This window comes from Pygocentrus nattereri, chromosome 20 (assembly GCF_015220715.1).
Source record: "Pygocentrus nattereri isolate fPygNat1 chromosome 20, fPygNat1.pri, whole genome shotgun sequence".
Classification (NCBI taxonomy): Eukaryota; Metazoa; Chordata; class Actinopteri; order Characiformes; family Serrasalmidae; genus Pygocentrus; species Pygocentrus nattereri.
The window spans coordinates 36,660,987-36,675,224 of NC_051230.1; the positions used below are offsets into that span (position 1 = coordinate 36,660,987).

General features: G+C 41.4%; 1 protein-coding gene across 1 annotated transcript; it reads left to right on the forward strand.

The window, feature by feature from the left end:
• The first annotated feature begins 561 nt into the window (after nucleotides 1–561).
• LOC108415093 (C-type mannose receptor 2-like) lies at nucleotides 562–14,238 on the forward strand. Its single transcript, XM_037531949.1, has 19 exons — nucleotides 562–626; nucleotides 854–928; nucleotides 2,976–3,023; nucleotides 3,127–3,221; nucleotides 3,515–3,649; nucleotides 3,752–3,857; nucleotides 4,093–4,158; nucleotides 5,478–5,525; nucleotides 6,003–6,097; nucleotides 6,391–6,525; nucleotides 6,628–6,733; nucleotides 6,969–7,034; nucleotides 8,353–8,400; nucleotides 8,785–8,832; nucleotides 10,596–10,690; nucleotides 10,984–11,118; nucleotides 11,221–11,326; nucleotides 11,562–11,627; nucleotides 13,989–14,238. Exons 2-19 carry the CDS (start codon nucleotides 865–867, stop codon nucleotides 13,994–13,996), a joined length of 1,470 nt encoding a protein of 489 aa, XP_037387846.1. The 5' UTR covers nucleotides 562–626; nucleotides 854–864; the 3' UTR covers nucleotides 13,997–14,238.

Below are 14,238 nucleotides of genomic sequence, written 5' to 3' on the forward strand. Positions count from 1 at the left end.
TCTCTGACTGTCACAGTGGAAACTACAGCTCTCAGTGTCTTCCCTCAAACCATGACAGTTTACATAATAATGAAAACATCTGCTTTTACACAGAACTGTAGACACTGAGGGTTTGGAGGAAAGACATTCAGCTGGTTTGACCGTTAAGGCGAAATTAAAACCATACAGAGCTTGAAGGTCACTTGCTCAGGTAGCTATTGAGATTGACAGAGTGAGCGCTCCAGTTTGTGTGGATGACGGATTGATTTTGAAAATGAATAAGCTTTAAAGCATACGTTGGTGTCATTGTGAGCAGACAGCACATCAGATAGTTTACTGCCCCGTATAAGTTCAAAATCACTCCTTCATGCCATAAAACCATGGAAACACCCACTAAAAGTGCAAGTGAACATGTACTGTTACGCAATGAATTCCAGCACCATGACCCCCCCCCCACCCCCCACCCACTCTTGAGAAAAAACGCTGATGAACTTTTCTAGGAATTCTTCTAAATATTAATCACGCCACACCTTCTTCAAACTATAAAAGAACCCAACCTTCACCATTTCCATCACGTCCTTCAATCAGAAGCGCTCATCTCAGAAGACTGCTCAAAACTTCACCGGAGGTTGTCTGGAGATCTGAAGGTAGAGCTTCTCAAAGCTCAAGAGAGCTTCCCTCTCTGATCAGGTTCTTCTGTATATTTTTGACATTTTGAAATGATTTCAAATGAAACATCTAACAGCTACATTTACTCTGACAAACGTCTGAATGAGTTGAACTGTCTGACTGTGTTTGTGCACATTGTGAAGGTAGAATCTCTGAAACATTATAACTCCATCACTGATCTACTGTGTCTGAAACTTCTCTGCAGTCTCTGTCATCATGGCGATCCGGTTCTCCGTCTTGCTCCTGGGGATCGTATGTCTCTTCGGTGTCCAGCGGGCTGGTGAGAAAACACACCCATTCCACTGATATGCAGTCACATCATTCCAGATTAAGGCCAGTGTGTGAAAGAGTGTGTGGTTCTGAAAGTTCATATGACGGAGAGAAATCAGGAACAGCTCCAGCTCAGGTTCGACTAATCCGCACCGACTCGTACAACTTGATACCCAGGTGTGAAAGAGTTGTTTTAGTTCTTCATCACAAGTATATTTTAAATGAAGGGATCACTGCCAGGCTAAACTGGATGAAGTCAGCGTTTTTTATCAGTCAAATAAAGCTGGAAGAGTGTTGTGTGTTTTTCCGTCAGTGGGTGATTCTACTGAACTGCTTCAAAGTCTGAACTAAACACATTTGGGACTTTTGTTTTTGGAGTTTAGACCAGAATCCTTTGACTGACCTTGTAACTTAATTATGTTCACTACATTAAAACAAATGATTGATCATTCCATTTTGTCACTACAACAACAGGCGTAACTCGACCCAGACTTTACCAGATGTTTCAGTATTCACTGGTTCAGTAGTGACAATTTTAGCTCATTTTAAGCCAAATTCAAAAATGCTCACAAATGCAGCTTTGAACAGTTTTACACATATAAAATCATCGTATTTTACATTGAAACAAAAAACATTTAAACGGCAGAAAATGTTTCAGTAGTGATGATTCCTAAATGTTCCACACTGACTTCCAGACTTTGGGACACATTTACCTTAAAACAATGGGATCTAACTGCTCACCGTGTGGTCATGAGGGACAGGGATGCAGCCTCACTAAATACTGGATCCTATATTGCAATGCAGTCATTTCAGGAGGGAATAACCACCTGGTTTGCTACAAACAGTGTAATGGTAATAGTTTCAGGCTTTTATGGATACAGAAATGAAATGAAAGGAAATATTTTGCTTACTTTAGTCTTGAAGAGGATTTGATTGCTTTGTCCATTTCATAAAGTTAACTTACTGCATATAAAACATGGTTAAAACAATCACTTAAGTTAGTCTCAGCTGAACAAACCTTGTAGCCTATCTGCTTTTCAGGCTCCTGTGTGGAGTATCACTGTTTATTATCCAGTCAAACTACATACTACCAAGTTACACTGCAATGAGAAAGAAATGATAGATGAACATAGGAAAACATGTGTTTGGAAACCACACAGGTTTAGCACACAGACCAGTCCAAAGCTGATATTTATAAAGGTTATTTAGGGTTTTGGGGCTGAGTAGAAAATACAGCAGGTTTTTAGATATTTTTTATTGGCTCAGTCCCAGATGTTGACCATCTAGTCACGACTTTTTCGGCAGTGTGGCACATTGTATACTAGATACTGTAGTGTATAGTACTATGGCGAGTAGTATGCAGTATGTCATATAGTTGTGTTTCATCGTTTTTGTGTTATGGAAATGACATGAAAATGTGGGACATTTTTGGAAAACGGTTTTACTTTTTCATACAAATGAAACTTTTGATGAATATAAATCTTCCAACTTCACCTTAGAAATACTTAAAAAGATCTTTTTACAAACATAATTCACCAAATAAGTTTTGGTAGAGCTACAAATGGCAATCATCGGGGTCCAAGCACCATTAACCTAAAGAGGCACACATGTTTATAAACATGCACATTTGTTGATAATTATTGTGAAAAGTCTTCCAAAGACATGAGAATACATGCTTTAAAGTTTTCACATGCATAACAGCTCAGACGGGACCCATATTCCAATTTTAGTCACAATGAGTGACATTTTGCAATGACAGCTCAGACAGGATTCAAACTCAGCAACTTCACACAAGATGAGAGATGATTTCTTGGAGAGCCTCTAGCATTCCCATGGGAAGACTATACTTTGGGAGATCATTCTGCTCCTCTTCTACTGCCAGTGTTTGTCTATGGAGACTGCATGGCTATGTGCTTGATTTTATACACCTGTCAGCAACGGGTGTGGTTGAAATACCCAAACCCAGTAATTAGAGAGGGTCCACAGGCTTTAACGTATAGAGTGTATGGTTTATAGAATACGAGCCAAGGTGTTAAATATGTGTTCATTGATTTCAGGGGCTGAAAGAGCTGCTCCAAATGATGCCCAGCTTCATTCAGCTGCTGGTAAGTTTAAGGGTAATGGCTGTGTAGCCTGTTTCACTGCATGTTTATTTTATTTCTCTTGCTTCTTGGACGTATTAACTCTAACAATCTGTTGTTGATGCAGGCACTCTGGAAAAAACCACTAAAGCTGGATGGGTACAGTTTGATCAACGCGAGTTCATGTTCTTTGCCGCTGGAAAAGTATGGGAGGAGGCTCAGGTGTGTTTATTCAATACAGTTCCTAAAGGTGTTCAGTCTGAACCGCCAGATTTGATCAGTAAAGCAGTTTGAGTTGATTTTCTGCTTGCATTTTTATTTTTAATGTGTTTGATGTTCTGGTTGTAAGAATATAACGTATAAGGTTGTTCATTAGTGTCTCTTCCCGTGTGAAATGTTGAAGAGCAAGATTTGGAGTAGAAACTCCAGCATCTAAAAGGAGACGTCTGAACAGGTTGGGTTAAAGTAAAGGTCCATCCTGGTCAAATGTCTGTCTCTATCAATTCTCCCTGTAGAGCACCTGTATGGACTACGACGCTCATCTGGCTTCAGTGCACAGTGACAGAGAAGACGCCTTCATTAAGCGTCTGATTTGGAATCATGTTGGTAGTGATCGTCCCTCGTGGCTCGGTGGCTACAACAGCCATGTGGTAAGTGTGTTTGAGTTAGTGCTGAATCTCTCCCAGTGTCCTGTGTGCTCAGTCTCTTCTCTCTAGGACAGTGGATACTCATTTCAGATTGCTGCTCTTCAGGTTCCCAGTCGCTGGTTTTGGACCGATGAGTCAGCTTTTGACTTCAATTCCTGGACCCCAGGCCAGCCAGATGGCTCCGGACACTGTCTGCAGACCAACTTCAAAGGTATTGAGATGAAAATCCTTCTCTAACTTTGTTCCACATGCTCTACTGGTGGCTACATGAAATGCTCCACGCAGGGTCTTTCTGATATAATATTTATGGTTTATATCTGCATTTCTGACAGTGGTGTATATCCATTCCCATCTTTTCCCGCCCTGTGCTTTTATAATCTCAGGAATATTGTGTGTTTTTCATGATGACTTTGTATTTTATAGAGAGCTGTGCTCTGTTCTTGTAGGTGGCTGGGATGATCTTGTTTGCGAACGGAACCTTCCCTTTGTCTGTGCTCGAGGGATCAGCAGAGGTGCGTTAAAGTTTTTTAACAGTGGTTAAGTACCTGGTTGACTGTCTTATTCAGCCATTCTACACTTTCTTTTATCTGTAAATATTGATCCGGACCCTTATTGATGACCAGGTGTCGTGTGACTGGGTGTGAAAGAATAGCAGTGCAGTCCTGAATTAGAGCTCACACTCCTCTTTACTGAATAAGACTTTGTGGAAAATCTGAACCTGAACTGTTTCATTAGAATGAAGTTGTATGAAAATCTGAGAACAGTAAGTTTTGTCCAAGTCTTAACTTGTGTCGTTTGAGTCGGTTCACAAGCTTGTGCCTCTTCACTGCACAAACACTGCTGCAGTGACCAGCTAAAGAGGAGACTCATCTAAAGACCAGCCTGAGCCCCTAATTCAGTTTAGATCAGTCACACAGAAAGAGCTGCATGAAATGTCGTGTGTGGTATTTGTTCAATGTAGGATTTGAGTTCATGGTGTTCAGAGACAGTATAAGCTACACCAAATGGGCAAAATGTTTTTACCATTTGACCATCACATTTTTATAAAGTTTTTGTAATTCCCATCCCAAATTCATGGCCATTGCTTTGGAGTTGCACCCCTTTATAACATCAGCCACCCTTTTTCGGGAAGGCATTCCACAAGATGTTGGAGTGTGATTTTGGGAATTTGTGTCCATTTATTCAAAAATAGCATTTGAGAGGTCAGGCACTGATGTTGGGTGCGGGGGCCTGGTTTACACTCAACGTTCCATTTGATCCAAAAGATGTTCAGAGGGGTTGAGGTCAGGTCTCTGTGCAGGCCACTGGAGTTCCTCCACACCAAACTGGTTACTTTGTGTCTTTATGGAGCTGCTTCAGGGTTAGGGGATCAGTAATGCTGGAACAGGAAAGGCTCTTTCCCAAACTGCTGACCCAAAGCTGGAAGCAGATAACTGTGTAAAATGTCTTTGTCCTGTAGCATCAACATCACCCTTCACTATAACTGAGAGCCCAAACCATGAAAAACATCCCAGCCCATCATCCCCCCTCCACCAAACTTTACTGTTGGCTCTGCATTCCAGTAGGTAACATTCTCCTGAGATTAAAAGTGTCATCCTGGGACAGTGAAACACTGAAGGTCACTGAGCTCTTCAGTACCACCCGTTCTATTGCCAGTGTTTGTCTATGGAGACTGCATGGCTATGTGCTTGATTTTATACACCTGTCAGCAACGGGTGTAGCTGGAATACCCAAACCCAGTATTTAGAGAGGGTCCACGGGCTTTAACGTATAGAGTGTATGGTTTATAGAATACGAGCCAAGGTGTTAAATATGTGTTCATTGATTTCAGGGGCTGAAAGAGCTGCTCCAAATGATGCCCAGCCTCATTCAGCTGCTGGTAAGTTTAAGGGTAATGGCTGTGTAGCCTGTTTCACTGCAGGTTTATTTTATTTCTCTTGCTTTTAAAGTTTTTTTGATATTGTAGAAGAGTTTTTTGGACTCCCATCCAGCTGCCTTTCAAGCACTGTCCACTGTTGTGCTCTAAACGTTAAATATGTCAGCAAAACAGAAGAAAATGAGACTCAGAGATGAGCAGAATTACCATTGATGCTTTGTCAGAAGCAAATATTGCTTTTGAATTCGAGCATAATCAGGCCTCCACCTACACCAAGAAAACAGCCCACTGATCTAGAACCTTTTAACAGGAAGAGCCATTTTCATGACCAACGTTTCTCTGAACCGTTCAGTGTCTCTGTAGGTTTGAACCATCATCTCAGAAATTCCAAGATGATGTAAAAGTGTAGTGTTTGTGGTTTTTGGCCAAATTTGACATCTTCTTGGACGTATTAACTCTAACAATCTGTTGTTGATGCAGGCCCTCTGGAAAAAAACACTAAAGCTGGATGGATACAGTTTGATCAACGCGAGTTCATGTTCTTTGCCGCTGGAAAAGTATGGGAGGAGGCTCAGGTGTGTTTATTCAATACAGTTCCTAAAGGTGTTCAGTCTGAACCGCCAGATTTGATCAGTAAAGCATTTTGAGTTGATTTTCTGCTTGCATTTTTATTTTTAATGTGTTTGATGTTCTGGTTGTAAGAATATAACGTATAAAGTTGTTCATTAGTGTCTCTTCCCGTGTGAAATGCTGAAGAGCAAGATTTGGAGTAGAAACTCCAGCATCTAAAAGGAGACGTCTGAACAGGTTGGGTTAAAGTAAAGGTCCATCCTGGTCAAATGTCTGTCTCTATCAATTCTCCCTGTAGAGCACCTGTATGGACTACGACGCTAATCTGGCTTCAGTGCACAGTGACAGAGAAGACGCCTTCATTAAGCGTCTGATTTGGAATCATGTTGGTAGTGATCGTCCCTCGTGGCTCGGTGGCTACAACAGCCCTGTTGTAAGTGTGTTTGAGTTAGTGCTGAATCTCTCCCAGTGTCCTGTGTGCTCAGTCTCTTCTCTCTAGGACAGTGGATACTCATTTCAGATTGCTGCTCTGCAGGTTCCCAGTCGCTGGTATTGGACCGATGGGTCAGTTTTTGACTTCAATTCCTGGACCCAAGGCCAGCCAGATGGCTCCGGACACTGTCTGCAGACCAACTTCAAAGGTATCGAGATGAAAATCCTTCTCTAACTTTGTTCCACATGCTCTACTGGTGGCTACATGAAATGCTCCACGCAGGGTCTTTCTGATATAATATTTATGGTTTATATCTGCATTTCTGACAGTGGTGTATATCCATTCCCATCTTTTCCCGCCCTGTGCTTTTATAATCTCAGGAATATTGTGTGTTTTTCATGATGACTTTGTATTTTATAGAGAGCTGTGCTCTGTTCTTGTAGGTGGCTGGGATGATCTTGTTTGCGAACGGAACCTTCCCTTTGTCTGTGCTCGAGGGATCAGCAGAGGTGCGTTAAAGTTTTTTAACAGTGGTTAAGTACCTGGTTGACTGTCTTATTCAGCCATTCTACACTTTCTTTTATCTGTAAATATTGATCCAGACCCTTATTGATGACCAGGTGTCGTGTGACTGGGTGTGAAAGAATAGCAGTGCAGTCCTGAATTAGAGCTCACACTCCTCTTTACTGAATAAGACTTTGTGGAAAATCTGAACCTGAACTGTTTCATTAGAACGAAGTTGTATGAAAATCTGAGAACAGTAAGTTTTGTCCAAGTCTTAACTTGTGTCGTTTGAGTCGGTTCACAAGCTTGTGCCTCTTCACTGCACAAACACTGCTGCAGTGACCAGCTAAAGAAGAGACCCATCTAAAGAGCAGCCTGAGCCCCTAATTCAGCTTAGATCAGTCACACAGAAAGAGCTGCATGAAATGTCGTGTGTGGTATTTGTTCAATGTAGGATTTGAGTTCATGGTGTTCAGAGACAGTATAAGCTACACCAAATGGGCAAAATGTTTTTACCATTTGACCATCACATTTTTATAAAGTTTTTGTAATTCCCATCCCAAATTCATGGCCATTGCTTTGGAGTTGCACCCCTTTATAACATCAGCCACCCTTTTTCGGGAAGGCATTCCACAAGATGTTGGAGTGTGATTTTGGGAATTTGTGTCCATTTATTCAAAAGAGCATTTGAGAGGTCAGGCACTGATGTTGGGTGCGGGGGCCTGGTTTACACTCAACGTTCCATTTGATCCAAAAGATGTTCAGAGGGGTTGAGGTCAGGTCTCTGTGCAGGCCACTGGAGTTCCTCCACACCAAACTGGTTACTTTGTGTCTTTATGGAGCTGCTTCAGGGTTAGGGGATCAGTAATGCTGGAACAGGAAAGGCTCTTTCCCAAACTGCTGACCCAAAGCTGGAAGCAGATAACTGTGTAAAATGTCTTTGTCCTGTAGCATCAACATCACCCTTCACTATAACTGAGAGCCCAAACCATGAAAAACATCCCAGCCCATCATCCCCCCTCCACCAAACTTTACTGTTGGCTCTGCATTCCAGTAGGTAACATTCTCCTGAGATTAAAAGTGTCATCCTGGGACAGTGAAACACTGAAGGTCACTGAGCTCTTCAGTACCACCCGTTCTATTGCCAGTGTTTGTCTATGGAGACTGCATGGCTATGTGCTTGATTTTATACACCTGTCAGCAATGGGTGTAGCTGGAATACCCAAACCCAGTAATTAGAGAGGGTCCACAGGCTTTAACGTATAGAGTGTATGGTTTATAGAATACGAGCCAAGGTGTTAAATATGTGTTCATTGATTTCAGGGGCTGAAAGAGCTGCTCCAAATGATGCCCAGCTTCATTCAGCTGCTGGTAAGTTTAAGGGTAATGGCTGTGTAGCCTGATTCCACTGCATGTTCATGTTACCTTTCTTCCTTTTCTGTATTCCTTTGAGACTCTAGGAGAGGTTTGTCTAATATTTGACCATCATTTGTGCACAACCCGTTGCCTTGTGGGCCCTGTCTGCTGTTGTTTTGTAAAACTTTCAATATATCAGCAGACATGGAACCACTGAGACCTTTAAAATATTTAAGACAATTTATATTTTGTCTCATAAGCATTCCTAGTTTTAAACTGAAAAGGGGAGTTTTCATTGGTTTTTGTCCAAGTTTTTCCAAACTCCCATAAACTGTTATTGATGCAGGCACTGTGGAAAAGAGTACGCTGAGGTGCTAGATGTGTATTCGCTGATTTCAGGTGCTGATGCTGCTGTTGGAGGTGATCTCAAACTTTCTGCAGCTGCTGGTAAGTTTAAGGGTAATGGCTGTGTAGCCTGTTTCACTGCAGGTTTATTTTATTTCTCTTGCTTTTAAACTTTTTTTGATATTCTAGAAGAGTTTTTTGGACTCCCATCCAGCTGCCTTTCGAGCACTGTCCACTGTTGTGCTCTAAACGTTAAATATGTCAGCAAAACAGAAGAAAATGAGACTCAGAGATGAGCAGAATTACCATTGATGCTTTGTCAGTGTAAGCCTGATCTACTAAGCCCACAGTACACCTCCCTTAAATGCTCCCCAAAATAGTTAAACAAACTTCAACACCACCTTGAGTTTGTAGGAGGTCTATCAATCCCGTTAGTTCCCACACAGGGTTGGTAAGCAATTTGGAGGATTACCAGAGGTGAATTAAGAAGATGATAACGTAGCTCACACAATGTTGTTTTATTAGAAAACTCAGTTCATAAAATTACACTAAAAAGTGAAGGTTGGCCCGTATCAGAACTGACAGTGTTATAGCCCAACAATCTTACGTATCAAATGGCCATATGATCAAAATATAGAAAACCAGCCGCATAACCATGAAACAAAAACAATCATTTACAAGGATTTAAGGGCCCAGACTGAAACAAAACACCCAAAAAATTAAAATAAAATATGAAAATAAATAAATACAAAAACCTATTAAACTAAGTCAGCAAATAAATTAGATAAATATAAGTGAACGCTAGATTCCAAAAAAAAAAAAAAAACAAAAAGACCCCCCAAGCTTGTTCCTCCACTTTGTTTGAATTACTACGGTGAAATGCAAGCTACGGTTTTCCACTCACTAGTTAGCTTTACACTGTCTGAACTTCTAACTTAAATAGATTTAATACACTTGCCTTGGAAAGGCTGGCACTCGACTCAAAGCACCCCTTTAATACGACTACAGTTAAAACCATATTTTCTACACCTCTCATATCCATTAAAATATTGAAAGGGAAGGAAAGAGCAGCAATTAAATTTCACCGCTCCTGTAACTCTTTAAAAGTGTGTATCTGCTATGTAGAAGCTCCACTCTCCACTCATTACTGAGGCTGCAGTCCAATACCGGGTACTGCTACACACGGTAACCCACAAGTGGATGCTTGAAAATCAGCCAAGTAACTGGCATACTCTGCATCTCTACATTTTACCAGTAATTCAAAAGACAAACAAACAGCAAATACCTGTATCTGGACTTCAGCGGTGCGTACCGGGTCCACTGGCATATACAGCAGTTCACTTCTCCAGCTCAGTTTCCTATAAAGCCTTTACTCCAAACCGCTTGAATGAAGCGCTCAAAGCCCTTTCTGAACTTTAACAAAGCTCCTCACGCTGCCTGCCTGCACATGTCCCTGGCCATGAGACAAGTCTCACGACACCTTTACAGTAGAGACTACACGCGCCAGGTGTCTTCAGGCCGCAAAACCCTCCTCTGTTGTGAAAGCCTTAAAGGTACACTCACTCTTCTCTTCTCCTTACCGCAATACCCCTAATACAGGCTACATCGGGAATAAATGGTGCTTTTGAATTCGAGCGTAATCAGGCCTCCAACTACACCAAGAAAACAGCCCACTGATCTAGAACCTTTTAACGAGAAGAGCCATTTTCATGACCAACGTTTCTCTGAACCGTTCAGTGTCTCTGTAGGTTTGAACCATCATCTCAGAAATTCCAAGATGATGTAAAAGTGTAGTGTTTGTGGTTTTTGGCCAAATTTGACATCTTCTTGGATCTATTAACTCTAACAATCTGTTGTTGATGCAGGCACTCTGGAAAAAAACACTAAAGCTGGATGGATACAGTTTGATCAACGCGAGTTCATGTTCTTTGCCGCTGGAAAAGTATGGGAGGAGGCTCAGGTGTGTTTATTCAATACAGTTCCTAAAGGTGTTCAGTCTGAACCGCCAGATTTGATCAGTAAAGCAGTTTGAGTTGATTTTCTGCTTGCATTTTTATTTTTAATGTGTTTGATGTTCTGGTTGTAAGAATATAACGTATAAGGTTGTTCATTAGTGTCTCTTCCTGTGTGAAATGCTGAAGAGCAGGATTTGGAGTAGAAACTCCAGCATCTAAAAGGAGACGTCTGAACAGGTTGGGTTAAAGTAAAGGTCCATCCTGGTCAAATGTCTGTCTCTATCAATTCTCCCTGTAGAGCACCTGTATGGACTACGACGCTCATCTGGCTTCAGTGCACAGTGACAGAGAAGACGCCTTCATTAAGCGTCTGATTTGGAATCATGTTGGTAGTGATCGTCCCTCGTGGCTCGGTGGCTACAACAGCCATGTGGTAAGTGTGTTTGAGTTAGTGCTGAATCTCTCCCAGTGTCCTGTGTGCTCAGTCTCTTCTCTCTAGGACAGTAGATACTCATTTCAGATTGCTGCTCTGCAGGTTCCCAGTCGCTGGTATTGGACCGATGCGTCAGTTTTTGACTTCAATTCCTGGACCCAAGGCCAGCCAGATGGCTCCGGACACTGTCTGCAGACCAACTTCAAAGGTATCGAGATGAAAATCCTTCTCTAACTTTGTTCCACATGCTCTACTGGTGGCTACATCAAATGCTCCACGCAGGGTCTTTCTGATATAATATTTATGGTTTATATCTGCATTTCTGACAGTGGTGGGTATCCATTCCCATCTTTTCCCGCCCTGTGCTTTTATAATCTCAGGAATATTGTGTGTTTTTCATGATGACTTTGTATTTTATAGAGATCTGTGCTCTGTTCTTGTAGGTGGCTGGGATGATCTTGATTGCAATCAGAACCTTCCCTTTGTCTGTGCTCGAGGGAAGCGCAGAGGTGCGTTAAAGTTTTTTAACAGTGGTTAAGTACCTGGTTGACTGTCTTATTCAGCCATTCTACACTTTCTTTTATCTGTAAATATTGATCCAGACCATTATTGATGACCAGGTGTCGTGTGACTGGGTGTGAAAGAATAGCAGTGCAGTCCTGAATTAGAGCTCACACTCCTCTTTGCTGAATTAGGGGCTCAGGCTGCTCTTTAGATGGGTCTCCTCTTTAGCTGGTCACTGCAGTGGTGATTGTGCAGTGAAGAGGCACAAGCTTGGATGAAGAGCCTCAAGACTTTTCTAGTCTTTGATGTTTTCAGCTGTTTGGATGAGGTCCTTCCAGTGAAAGTAGATTAGTTCATTAGTACATTAAGAGGTGCAGTCAATGCAGAATGTTCTACATGTTGTGTGTGAAAGGTGCTCAGACGCTCAGAGTCAGATTAATTTATTTATTTTACTCACCAGCCCCCACCCTCGGGAGTGTGAGTGTGTGTGTTTGTCCCTGTGTGTGTGTGTGTGTGTGTGTGTCTGTGTGTGTGTGTGTGTGATGACATTCATGGGGCGGGACAGTCAGATATGGGGTACTGATCATTGTCACCTGTTGGTGGCATCACTAATGTAAGAGGCTACTGAGTCCAGGCTCAGTTGAGTTGTGAGGCTTTGTGTTTTGATAGCTTTACAGATTTTTCCCACTGGTAAGTCACCAGTCAGTGAGTTTTTCCAGTGAGTGATGTTAGTGTTTTCTTAGATTTCCATTCTATGGTTACGAGAAGTGAAAAAATGGGTTTTTTTTTTATTCATGAATTTGTTGTGTTGTAATTTGGGCTCATTTAATTCATTCTCAGTTTCCTTCGTGGGACAGTTTCCCATCTTATCTTCTATTTCCTTAGTTTTCTGTCGTCAATTAAATGGGAAGAGTAGGATATTATTTTTCCTTTTAGTGCAGAATCATTATTTCCAGGAAGATGCCCATCATCCTTTAATCGGATTCTCTCGTTTTCTTTTAATATAACTGTTAAATACAGGATGTTATGGTAGCCACATGTTGAAGCCTTATCTGATACACATTCTCTCTGAGTAAAACTGAAGCATGGTCAATGATAATGACAGGGTCACACTATATCCATGTTATGGATAAAGTATTGGGACATCGCCACATGACGCCCATTCTAAATCCATGGGCATTGATATGGAGTTAGTCCCCCTTTTCAGCTCTAACAGCTTCGATTCTTCTTGAAGCTTCTATAAGATGTTTTAAACCATTCATCCAGAAGAGCATTTGTGCGGTCAGACACTGATATTAGATGATCTTCATTCTAGTTCATCCCAAAGGTGTTCAGTGAGGTTGAGGTCAGGGCTCTGTGAGGGTCAGTTAAGTTCTTCCACACCAAACTCACGCAGCCAGGACTTTATGGAGCAGCTTTTTGAGCACTGGGACTGTTGTTGGAACAGGAAAGGTTCTTCCGCAAACTGTTCCCACAAAGTTGGAAGTGTTCAACTGTCCAAAATGTCTTGGTGCTGAAGCATTAAGGTTCCCCTTCACTGGAACTAAAGGTTCTAGATCAACCCCTGCAAAACAGCCCCATATCATCATCCCTCCTCCACCAAACTTTTTTCTATGTGCTTATTTGGTCCACCTGTTAGCAATGGGTGAAATCAATAATTTGAAAGAGTGTCCCAACCTGTTGTCCATATAGTATATGTTGAGATGCTTGGTATAACTGAATTATTGATTAAGGGGACATCTATGTGGGAATATGACCATCACCAATTCCTCTAATATTCATGTCTAATATCTTATATACAGGCTTTTGGGTCCAGACGCAGGAGGCATGAAGTATTTACACATTATTTTAGACGCCTGGAGCAGAAATGTTTAATCTCTATACAGTTCCAAAGACAGTGTATTTGACGGTTTCTTTACATTCACCATATAGTTGAGAAAGATAAGGGTTCATACTTTATCTGTAATATTAACTGATGCAGAATCTTTTATTATATGATAGAACAGAGAGCTCGCTACATACAGGTGTATGGAGAAGTGCCCCTGCTCACTAGTGTCTCGAATACATCACCAGTGATTGGATTTAGTGACTGGAGGAAAGTACCACCCACTTTTACTACGTCAGTGCTTGCTGTGTTTCCTCCACTTTTGCAAACGACTGCACATCCATATAATTCTGTCCATTACAATCATTGTCATCTATTCCATCACCAGAGTTAGTTGGCTTCTCACAGGGGTTTTACTTTGCATTAGAAACTCAACACTGCATTTTAGAATCACTGCCTCAGGATGCCTTCTAATTTGGTCTAGTGAAAACATGAGTGTCAATCTCAGTTTTGATCTAATGGATTTTATTTCTTTTTTTAGGTGTTTAGAAAGCCTGACCTAACCTGACCGGTTCCTTCCAGGACCTTCTGCATGTATCAGAAATCACATATAATAATCAACTCTTTAGCTTTGAGAGCCCCAGAAATTAAACATAAAAGATTGTTACTATGTTCATGTGTTTCAGTTTCTATGTTTGATCTAAAAGCAAAGATCTAATTACTTTACACCACTGAAATCTGTGTGTACACGTGGCTGTGATTGATTTCAAATAAAATTCAGCATTGCATAA